Here is a 12250-nt window from a genome sequence, read left to right on the forward strand (position 1 = left end):
AGTTAGGAGTCCTAACTTTAGGACTCCTAAACTGAGAAAAATCCTAATTTTAAGACTGTCGGTATTCACAGAAGGCATTTAGGAGTCCTAAAGTTAGGACTCCTAACTTCTGTGAATACCGAAGTGAGTAAGTGTCTTCTGTGAATACCAAAATTAGTAAGTGCCTTCTGTGAATACGAAAATGGTAGTAAGTTTAGGGTTTTGTCTTAAGTTAGTTCTGTGAATCGGTCCCTAAGAGTCTACTGAGTAGCGCACACAGGCAAAGAACTCGGTCATCTTGCCAAGATGGTTTTAAATGGAAATGCTGCTCCTTTTAAATAACCTTGCAGTAACAACACAATGTGTCAAAATGTGTCATATTCTGGCTCCTGCATGCCTGCTAGGTTCTACATTCAAGCACATATACATTGCACTGGATTTCATTGCAAGCGTCAGGTTGAGTGCGAAAAAACTGGCTCATAATTTGACAATGCTGCTCCTGTTAATCACATCGTAGCATTAGCAAAAAGGCATTCTATGATGCACTATATTTTACGTGCTTGACACATGCTAGATGCTATCACAAGACATGTATGCACTGCACTGCACTTTACTGTGTGTATTAATGGTTTTATCGCTGTGTTTCAATGGTTTTAATGGATGTTTTATTGTATTGTAATGGTTTTTAGTAACTATGCAAAAATAAATAAAGTGAAACTATGCACTGTTTACTATGTTTGTTAAATATAAGTCCTTTGAAGTAGACACCTGCCCCCTGCATTGGTGTGCAATATTAACACATTTTATATTTTATGCATGTAACTGGCTTTTGTGTGCTGTTCCAGACCAAACGGGGGGAGTCTCTGCACTTTCATCGTGGCACTTGAGGTTGTTTTTCCTCCCTAATTTATTCAGTGCACATGCTGCTGAAGACCCACTAGTGTTATTCGAGTTGAAACTAAGTGAAGACAGTCTAAATATACTGAGGTAGATAGGGAAGAGTCTTAAAGCAAGTGATTTTGTATCTGTTAGTTGTCAAACAAAGGTTCCTTCCAGAGAGCTGTACTAAGGCAGAAAGTGCCTCACCCCAGGTATGTTTCTTTTTGAAGATAGGAACCACAAGAGGTTATTGAGTATAAGACATGTTGTGTCTTGTAGTGTTGTGATCTGTTTATTAGGTAAGCTGGCCCTGACCCATGATAAAAGCTGTGCACCAGGCATAAAGTATTGCATTCAATCCTTTGGGCAGTCTGGTACTAATGCACTCTTTGTACACCTAAAAGTCCAGTTATGCAAACTTCAACAGCTTCATGGCACTCCCTATTGCTCAAGGAGATGCCTAGAGTGAACAACAAAAGCTTGCCTACAAGAGTTTTTACTCATTATTGTTAACCATTACAAGGTACTCACACGTAGCATGGGGGAATTTGGGACAACAGAGCTAAGAATATCACTGATAATTGAATGAATGTGTAGGTGCTTTGAAAGCGAGGATGCAATGTGTTAGGATCACTGCCAAACTGTTGAAATGAATGAGGGGTTGTTATAGTGTTGGTGGTGATGCCAAAGCCTTTAATGGTAGGTGGGCTCTGTTAGCTCTCCGCAGGAGAGGAGATGGCAGGTGTTCCTGATATGGTCGGTCAGTGTGTTTAAGAGATGGGGGGCACCAGAGAAGGAAGGCTAGTCCTGGGGTTCTGCAGCATCAATGTTCTGTTGGTCCTTAATGGGAAAGTTCTTACAGAGTGGAATAGGTTGATTGTGCATTGTGCTTTGCAAGTCATGTGCTTGTGGGGTGCAGATGATGTAATGTGGGTGAGATATGGGTGCCGAATCTGGAGCTAGCTATCAATGTGGGAGTACATTTCTGATGAAGCTGAAGAGGGGCATGTCTGCAGTTCGAAGACCCATCAATAGAAACTTGGAGTATTTTAAGCAGAGTGTGGAGACTTGTGTTGCTCAGCAGCTTGTTCAAAGTAATAGGTAAGAGCTTTAGAGGACTGAGATCAATAGTGTCAAAACCCTACCAACACCAGATTGCTTTTCAAATGGCTGCCAAGGTGTCACATATTATCTCTTTGCTAAACTAACGAGCCGTGAGCCAGCTATTATATGTTTATTGACTGTTATTTGGCAATTCTCTGTGCTGCAATTGGCATCTATCCTGATAGCATTTCAATAGAAGCTGTTTACCAAGATATCTTTCTGCTAGCTAGTATATGTGGAGGAGGCATAAGTCACTGGCCTCCCATGGTGCAGGCCTAATTGTCAATGTCATCTGTGCACATCATCATATTGCTTTGCCTCGTCTTGACCAGTTGATGGTATTATTGCCTGACTGTCACATATAGGAGGTTTCTACTCAAAATATAACCCAATAAACTGTCCAATTTACTAATTGCCCTAGTAAATGTCATTTCATAGTATTGAAATACACAATGTTATCAGCAGAATACATTTTATTATTATTATTATTTAATACATTACATAGTATAAGCAGAAAATACAGAGGAGATAGCAACCTCACGCTGGCTTATAGTGAAGAAATTGATACTACACTTCATAAAATATTACATGCCATTAAAGACTAGAAATCACTTGCGTAGTTGACTCTTTTGCTTCTGTTAGCGGTTTTTATGAGAGGGGACTTTAAGTTCTTGTAAATGAGCACACAAGTGTAGGGCGCATCGGACCCCGCCGCAATGTTGTCCATATCTGGTAAATTCTGGCTGTTTTCCACGTCCTTGGGGATAACCATGCCATCTGCCGCTAAACTAATCAGTACATCCTCTGGGTAGAAGCCATTGATCCTGCACACTAGGGTGGGCGATCCAACTTTGAGCGGCTCCTGTATGGGCAGAAAGATGGACCCTGAAGGCGCAGCATCCTCTCCTGTTAACACAAACAGAGACCTTTGATTAACTGGCATAGCACATGATGTAAATGCTTCTGGAAATTCAGAAGTCTTCAAGGTTTCTCATTAACGTAATGTGTTGCTTTTTCAATTTACATTTCTGTTATAATTGTCCCACTCATCAAACATTGTATTCTATTTAGCATACATATGGCCGACTTTCCCCTGCCTTGATAGTTTCATTGTGTCATCGGTTATAATTGACCAACACCTTGTACTGTCACAGTAGGCAAGACAGCTCCCAGTGTGACGTCACAGAAGGGCGAGAAAAGATCCCTCAGTTAGGCCTGGGCTAAAATTTCGTTCCGGTCGCGGAAATTGCGATAATTTGACATTTTCGCGTTCCGCGGAAAGCGCGAAAATGTCAAAAATTCCGCATTCCGCAGCTTAGCGATAATTTGTTTCTTGCTCGCGCTGTAAAATAATACATTCTCGCGTGCGCGCGATCGCCTTACCTGAATCCCCGCGTTCGCCGACAAGTTTTCCCGATCCGGTCGCGTTCTCCATGAGATGTTGGATTGTTGGTAGCCATTTGCACTGTCTCGCGACAGTTCGCGCCCGCAGTGACGTCATGCGTCACGCGATCAGGTCTTTCTTCTCACGATCATGCACCGCGAGACAACTGAAAAAAAGATGGCCGCGCCCGCGAGCAACCAAATGGGTAAGTTGGCGAGCCGCGACCATGCAGAAAATACCTCGAACGGGCGGGAAAAAAACTTCCGCATCTTCGCGATATTTCCGCGTGTTTGCAGATTTTTAACATTTTCGCGATAATTTGCGAAAGTGAATTTCGCAAATTCCGCCCACCCCTACCCTCAGTGCAATAGGTACGGTAAAATAAATGGCCTTCTTGTAAATAACCAAGAATTTACTAAGTTACAAAAACAATTTTAATGGAACAGAAAAGTAAAGACTGAACAATTACACCCAGCAAAAAGAAAAAATCCTACTTGACGACTCCTTTAAGGTTAATATGGTTTATCTTCCATAACTGAGCAAATTAAGTGTGATGTTTTGGACTGAGGTCATTCAGGTCACCTTAGGTGTATTTTATGTAATTTCAGCCACCCGTAATACTGATCTCTTCCTTTAGGGCATTCCTTGTCTTAGAATGTACATTACAAGGTCACCTTAACAGAGGTTGATGGTTGTGGGGTCCTAGCCTGCTAGTGGGTTGGGGGCGGCATCTAAAGACATTGTAGGGGAAACACAATTATTGTGTATTATTTCTATTGCCTTCTATATTGAATGCAGCTCACAGAATGTGTCCCAGGCTTGTCGTTGACACTGTTATGTTGTTTCCCTGAGGGTTTTCTATGAAAAGCCCAATTCTTAGCCCACAGAACCCTTCGAAGAACTGAAAGAAAATAGCAAGAATATGTAGAGAGGGACATGTAAGCAAAAGAACAACCACAAATGTGGCAAGCCGGGAATGAAGACGAAGGACTCTTCAAGCACCTTGTTATGTTGGTTGTCAGTATAGTGCTTAGGCTAAATTTAGCAAAAGACACACAATTGGCGGACGGAATGCAGAACCAATCAAAACATTTACCCCCAGTCAAGAGATCTGGGTTAAATCCATCATTCTGTTGCTCACCATGCCACCTCAGTTCAGACCTGGCGATATGCAAATCAGTCTTGGCCCTGTGCCTCATGGGAACAGTCCAGCCCGAACTGTCAAGCCATGTCCTCCCTGGACCGGAAACAAGCATTCTAGGACCGGTTTCGGGGTCTCACCCCTCTTCAGCCAGGATAGGTTGAATCCAGTGACATAGTGAGCCCGGGACACACGTCTGGGCATACCCAGCGCACTTAGGGCAAGAAAGCAAAAGAAACACAATTGATGGACGGAATGCAGAACCAATCAAAACATTCACCCCCAGTCAAGAGATCTGGGTTAAATCCATCATTCTTTTGCTCAACATACCAACCCAGTTCAGACCTGGCCATATGCAAATCAGTCTTGGCCCTGTGCCTCATGGGAACAGTCCAGCCCGAGCTGCTAAGCAAGGTCTTCCCTGGACCGGAAACAAGCATCCTAGGACCAGTTTCGGGGTTTCACCCCTCTTCAGCCAGGATAGCTTGAATCCTGTGGCATAGTGAGCCCGGGACCCACGCTAGCCTGGCTGAAGAAGAGTGACATACTGTAGTAATGAAGCTGGACACGTAGAGATATTTAAAATTGGTTTATTGAAGATAAGTAGTTGTGTCCAGAAGTATTAATGTATAAGCCCCACCAGGAGCAGGCAGCTCAGCCGATCTCAACTGTGCCTTTCTTGAGAGACACCCCACATTCCACAGAGCATCATCACACTGTAAGATTCTAGAGGCATTGCATGTGATGAAAGAGGAGAACAACAAGTATGGACAGAGATGTAAGATACCACATATCTCCCTTTCTTCCCTAACCCAGCAACTGATAGAACAGTAGAGAAGAAAAAGGACTGGAACAACAGAATAGGCAAAAAGAGAAAAGCTGCATGGAAAGAACAGGAAACTAGAAAGAGTAGGAGGAAACCACCGAAGAGTACAAACACATAAATAAATAAATACTCATCCTCCCTTCTACATAAAACTACGAGAAAGAAAATAGAAGGAACAAGGAGGTAGAAAGGGAGTGAGAAAACCAAAGAAGGATTCAAACACATAAATATACATCCCCCTTTTGCATAGAACAACGAGAAAGAAAATGAAAAATGGAAAGGAAACCCAGGAACTACTAAAGACACACCCACTGGAAGGAAAGGTGTGAAAAAAGACAGGCATTGAGAAAATGAAAGTAGCAAACAGAGAGGCAGAGGAAAGAACAACAAAATATCCTTCATACGACTCTGTAAAACAGCATTAAAATAAGTTACATTGAAGAAACATTGAAAAATTAAGAGGAATAAACCCCTATGTAGACATTGAAGAATAGAGAGGGATAAACCCCCATATCGACAACCTCAAGAGGTCAAACATTGAAAAAACATTGAAATGTTGAGAGGCAGCAACATAAATTGACAACCTCATAAAGGTCACACATTGAAAAACATTGAAAAATCGAGTAATTGAACTATTGAGAGTGACCATTTGAAAACGTGAGTGCAGTAGAAAGTACAACACAATGTAATCCCAACAAGGCAATACAACTGGAATCCATGCAAATTGATAAGTGAATTGTGGTACGCATTCCCTACCAAGGAATACTGCACGCATGCATGTACATTGAGATAATTGAGTAATTGAACACATGCAAGTAAATAGATAAACGACAAATTGAGAAGATTGAGTAATTGAAATCTTGAGAGCATGTAACTAGGGTCATATATATAAATACCCCATTAAAGTAAATTGAAATACATAGATACCATGAGGCGGACACTTGAGTACAAGGTCATGTAATGGTTAACCTAGAATTACCATTTTAGAAAACAAAACAGCACTGGAAAATCTATGCAAAAGCAGAAAAGATTATAGCATTTGAAAATGAGCATATCGAACTAAATGAAAGAGAACACAGCGAAGCTTGGTCGTTGACATAGTGCTAGAAACGTGAAAAACAACATGCTCTGTAAATGCCAAAAACGTGAGAAAAACTTCCCTTTGAAAAATACATGAGGAGACCCTGAACAGTACTAACGGTTGCATAGCGTGCTAAATTGAAAAGTACCTTCACCGTATTGAAGTATCGAAGTTGTTCGACATGTGTCGTGACAGGAGAGCATCCAAACAAAAGAAAGGGACATGGGGTCCAAAGTATTGATACGTTGTAGTCAGTGGACCCTTGAAAAAATGTGGTTTGAAGGGAACAGCTGTCGAGACCTGCAAAATTGAACAGAACCTCTAAACACTCTAATTGTAAGCAATCATTGCAAGACTGACCAGGCTTGACACGTGATGAAAGAGAGCTGTACCTTCCGTAAAGTGGTGCGAGATTTACATTCTCTTAACACTCTCACACGCTGTACTAGCCGAATACGTGCAAATGTGGAGAACGTGGTTGGCCGATTGAATCTTGAAAAATAGAAGCACAGCATAGGAGGCCAACTTCAATTTGGCAGCATGTTTTGTACGTAGTCCCGGGAGGTTCCTGGCATGTTCGTACATGAAACTGTAAAGCAGAAATCAGCGGTCTTGAAGGCTCCACCACAACGATAATTCCACAAGTGGAGGACGTCACAGGAGCATTGAAAGCAAGATCGTCATGGAAATCCACGTGCAGGTAAAAGCGTACCCTGATATTCAGTCGTGTGGCTTCCTTTTGATCCAAAACACGGCAGTTGAAAATTTCGATGTACCAAGAGGCAACCATAAAAAATGTAAATTAGATTGAGACTTGTGGATAAAGCCACACATAGAGTAGAAGTAATACAAGTGAGACTCACGGTGGCAAAAAATGTCAATCCCCTGTGCCACTTGGAGAACTTGAATACAAAAAGTTTGATCACACGTTGAGTCACATCGTGACGGAGTGAAGTGTGAGGTTGGCTGGCTTGAAAAAAACATGACGTAGATGCAATCTTTGCTACTAGACAGCCTACATTCAAGAAAATGAAGCAAATCCCTTCCTTCAGGGGCAAAAATACGTAGGGCAATGCAGATTGACAAGATTTGTAGATTTACGAGTTTTGTTTCCAATGACAGTGCAACTGAAGATGAGTGGAAGGCTTACGGTGGCTAAAAGTACAGCAACTGTGGCCAGAGAAAAGACGTTTGAGAGATTGAAGTAGTGTAGACCTGAATATTGAATATTGAATGGCGCTTGAAAGTTAGTAGATGACTTGGTTGTTGAGATGCTGTCGTTGTGGTGCTGAGGTTGTAGGAGTGAAGATTTAGAAAGATACTCAGCTCTGCTTGATGTTGAAGACATTGAGATGTTGTTCAAGAATACTACACACATTGTGTGGAGCAATGGTATAATTGAATATTGAACCTGAACCTGACATAACTTGAAAAGTGAAATACCTTGAAAAGTGAGTGAGTCGCGAAAACATTGTAGTAATGAAGCTGGACACGTAGAGATATTTAAAGTTGGTTTATTGAAGATAAGTAGTTAAGTTCAGAAGTATTAATGTATAAGCCCCACCAGGAGCAGGCAGCTCAGCCCATCTCAACTGTGCCTTTCTTGAGAGACACTCAACATTCCACAGAGCATCATCACACTGTAACATTCTAGAAGCATTGCATGTGATGAAAGAGGAGAACAACAAGTATGGACAGAGATGTAAGATACTACACATACCCTGAAACCGGTCCCAGGATGCTTGTTTCCGGGTGAGGGAGGACCTGGCCTGGCAGTTCGGACTGGTCTGTTCCCATGGGGCACAGGGTCAACACTGATTTTCATATGATTGGGTCCAAACTGGGGTGGCATAGTGGGCAAAAGAACGATGGATTTAACCCAGATCTTTTGACTGGGGGAGAATGTTTGCATTGTCAGCATTCCGTCCATCATTTGTTTGCTGTAGGCTAAATTTAGGGCACTTTGAAGCCCAAAGTTTAAAGTCAAGATGGATAAGGAGTAGGATGTAGAGTAGATGGCGGAAAGAGGAACAAAAGAACGAAGTAATGTTGATAGGCAAGACTCTAGGGAAGTGCTATGAGTAAAAAGATGATGAAATAAGAGGACACAAATGGAAAGTGGGATCCTTGATGGCTGTTGGAAAACAGTGACAGAGGTGTCAGGAATAGCAATCAAGAAAGGTATTCTCTGGGCACGACCCATTGAAAAAATAACATCTTGTTGTATAATCCACACAACAATAGATGGAAACGTGTGAAGTTGAAGTTGGGTTTATTAGTAGTTAAGTTCCAAGAAAGAAACCAAAGTCAAAAAATTAATCCTCTTGGGAAACTACTCAGATAAAGCTCCAAATATTCACATCCACTCTCAAGCGGTACCAAGATCATACATTCAAACTTAAGAAAGAAACCCACAGAGTACAGGAGGATCTCCAGTGAAGCTGTTGTCCGGTCTGGTCTCACATCTCAATTAAAGAAGCTGACTCTCTTCATGACAGGGTAATGGATGTGCTCTATTTAGAAAATTAGGGGCTTATTTATGAGCCCTTGCATCACATTTACGCCGCCATTGCGTGACTATTCGTGATGCTGCGGCAGCGTAAATAATGCATCACATTGTGCCATATTTACAAAGTAACGCATCTCGGCAGATGCGTCACTTCGTAAATCCCTGCACTGCATTACACCTGCATCACGTATAATGTACGCAGGGTGGGTGTTCCCAGTAAGAAAGGGTCGTAGGAGTATGAGATTTCAGTGCGCCACTTCTCGGATGCCAATGCGTCAAAACCTTACGCCTGCCTCATAATAGGCGCAAGGGTGATGAAGGCCCTTTCACATGGGGCTGCACTGATCTTACAATACTATATTTCTATAAGTAAAACCATTGACACATAGGTATAACATGGGACAACTGGCAAGGCATCAACACTCCCCAACGTGTATGCAGGACTATGGACATGGCAATGCATTGGCAAGAATGTGTAGAAGTGAAATGCACAACAACACTGGTGTGGCATGGCAATGAAGGTTGAGAATGCACTACATCCTCAACAAACAACACTTACAGTGTTGACACCCCCAAAACAGAGGACAGGCATACATGAGTGAAGTGCAACAGGTAAACAAATAAGTACAGCCAAAATGTACCTGCAACATTCTAACAATTATATTATGAATGGACAATGTATTGGGGGAGACGGACATGACAGACATAGTAGCACCATGACATTTGAAAACAATTTTGGGGATGGTCACAAGTTTACTAATGTCAATTGCATGATGTGTGTAATGTAGTAATTCATCAGAACAACACAAATATACATACACATACCTGCAGTCACATTTGAACACATAGACAAACATGCAACTTAAAAAAATTTGCAATGTCACATTTCATTGTATCTCTTAAGGAGTGTACAATATACTCTGTAGAATACATTGTTGTGCAAGATGGCCAGGAAACATATATTGTATGTGTTGCAGCCCTGTGTGGCCAATCAGTACCTCAACTCCAGTCAAGTGTGTGCTACCCCAAAACCTATCTCCGGACAGAACCAAGGAAAATCCACCATACACACATGATAATCATAACATGTGATGATGAAAATCAGACCCACATGGTTGTCTCCTTGATGACAACTTAAAAAAAGCAAATTACATGTGAGAAATATCCCATGTCAGTCAGGGTTGTACAAGCAGTGTGAACATGTATTTGGTGAAGATAACATTGCTGTGCCTCATCTGCTCCTAATAAAACCATCTCACAACCATTGACAACGACTCAAGGCCTCTAAATACAATGCACTTACATAATCAGTGACTCCTCCAGCTCAATCCTTGGTCAGCCGTGAGTACACAAGCATGGGTATGTCAGGGAAACCACAGGTGCTGGATATGCCAATGGCCTCTGTAAGTTACCCAGTCACAGGTACCGTGCCATGCAAGATTACTCAAGGTCACATACTTCACCTTCACCAGCTAATGCTCAGCACAAAAACATCATGCATGATGGTGTGAAAAGGGGCAGGACAAACTAGGATGTCTCCCCTCTCAACCCACTGTTGTGTTGGTGTGTGCCATGCAATACAGAGTACTCTTTGTACATGGTCAGGTGCGCCTTGATTGTTCACCCCTACACGGTGCACCATTTTTGCTTCTCCTGTTCACAATGGGTCTACATCTGGCATGCCACAGTTTGCCAACAGATAAGTGTCGTTGATGCTGAATCAATGTCCATTGCTAATTCCCACAGGCTTGTGGATGACGTAGGCCTAGCCTTCAAAGACATTTTGATGAAACACTGCAGTACCTGTGTCTGACACTATGGGTCAAATGCTCAAGTGTTGAATCAATTCAATGGGAACTGTATGTGCTTACTGCCATTGTACATCATGCTGTTATACGTAGTGCACTATATAAAGTGCTGCTTTGTGGTGACCATCCAACAATGTCCTGTCCATCTTGGACTCTGGCTCTACAACATGTTTCCACATTGCTTCGTGTGCTTTGTTGACCTCTGCATATTTAGCACCAAGCTGACACATTCTGCATTCTGGTGCATACATTTCTGCAAACAACATCAGCGATGCTACCACAAGCTCATGTCACCTACAGAGGCTGAAACATGACGTACTGCACACTCACATAAAATGGTTGGTGTCTCATGACATGTAGGAATGTATTGCACCTATGTTGCAGAAATGACAAATCAAATGTCAGATCTACACAGTTTGCTAACATCATCAGATCATGTAAATGACCATTGCATCCCACTACCACCTTGATTCATGGACATGACTGACTTTGCAGCTGCGCATAGGAATTATGCTCTTCTGCAAGTCTAGGTGAAGAAAAACCTAATACGAATCTGTGGTCAAGCCTTCACATATTTTTGCAGCATTCAAAATATGTGTTACAAGTACTGTATGCCTGATGTTCATTTACATGTGTGTTGCAAGCCTGTCAAACAGTTGCAGACATCACAGCAATGTGTAATTGGATAGTCACATATGTTGTCACACATACAAACTATGCCAAACATAATGACTACCACTGATGCATGCATGTCTTATCACACATGAATCAGTGTGGATAAGCTGCAATGTGTTGCCTAAGGGCATGTCGACAGCTATGTAAAACTATAATCTTGACATATCAGTATATCTGAAGTCACATTCACAACACAGATCACATCACAAAGATAAATGGTGCCAGCAGTCATGCTATTTCATGAAATCTAGTACATCTGATGAAGAACTTGCACTTAGATTTAAGAATTGTGCCTCATAAACACGAAAGTGATAATTTTTCATAATTGCCATTAAAAAATAATCGCAATATACATGTTACAACACTGAAAATTACCACAAGAGCCAATAGAGCGCAAAATATCATCACAGAGTCACAAAACAGGCCGCAAGCACACAGGAAGTGATGTCAGTATGCATCCTGTGTAATGGAGGAGTACTGAACACTTTCACTTTCTCTTTTAGGCACACTGTCAGTGTCTGTGGAGAGTGTTGGAAGTATATTTAGTTGAGTGCTGGTTTGGTTGGAGTAGAGAGTGGTGTTGTGTCCGGTGAACTGTCCCTAGTGTCTCCGTGAGTCCTGTGTACTTGTCTTTACGTGTATTTTGCGTCTTGTAGTATATCTTGTTGGGTGACTGTCCAAGGGGGACTTTTATTATAATAACTGTCGCAGGGTGATATTTTGAGGGTTTTCTTTTTGTATAGCGGGTTTAGGGGTGTTTAGGGAGATATCGGGTGTGGGTAGGGAGGGCAGGATGTCAGAGGGAGTCATTGGGGGGCTTCCTCTGGCTTGTGAAATTCTACCTGCCATTGATGGTTGAGAGTG

The 12250-nt window shown here is 42.0% G+C and overlaps 1 gene segment (V, D, J or C); it reads right to left on the reverse strand.

Moving 5' to 3' along the window:
• Window positions 1-2423: 2423 nt before the first annotated feature.
• The window catches only part of LOC146863226 (Ig kappa chain C region, A allele-like), a 431421-nt gene continuing 421594 nt past the window's right edge, over window positions 2424-12250 (reverse strand). The window contains 1 exon segment of the C gene segment in view: window positions 2424-2868. Within this exon segment, the coding sequence occupies window positions 2564-2868 (305 nt within the window).

Source organism: Triturus cristatus, chromosome 2_2 (assembly GCF_964204655.1).
Source record: "Triturus cristatus chromosome 2_2, aTriCri1.1, whole genome shotgun sequence".
Lineage (NCBI taxonomy): Eukaryota > Metazoa > Chordata > Amphibia > Caudata > Salamandridae > Triturus > Triturus cristatus.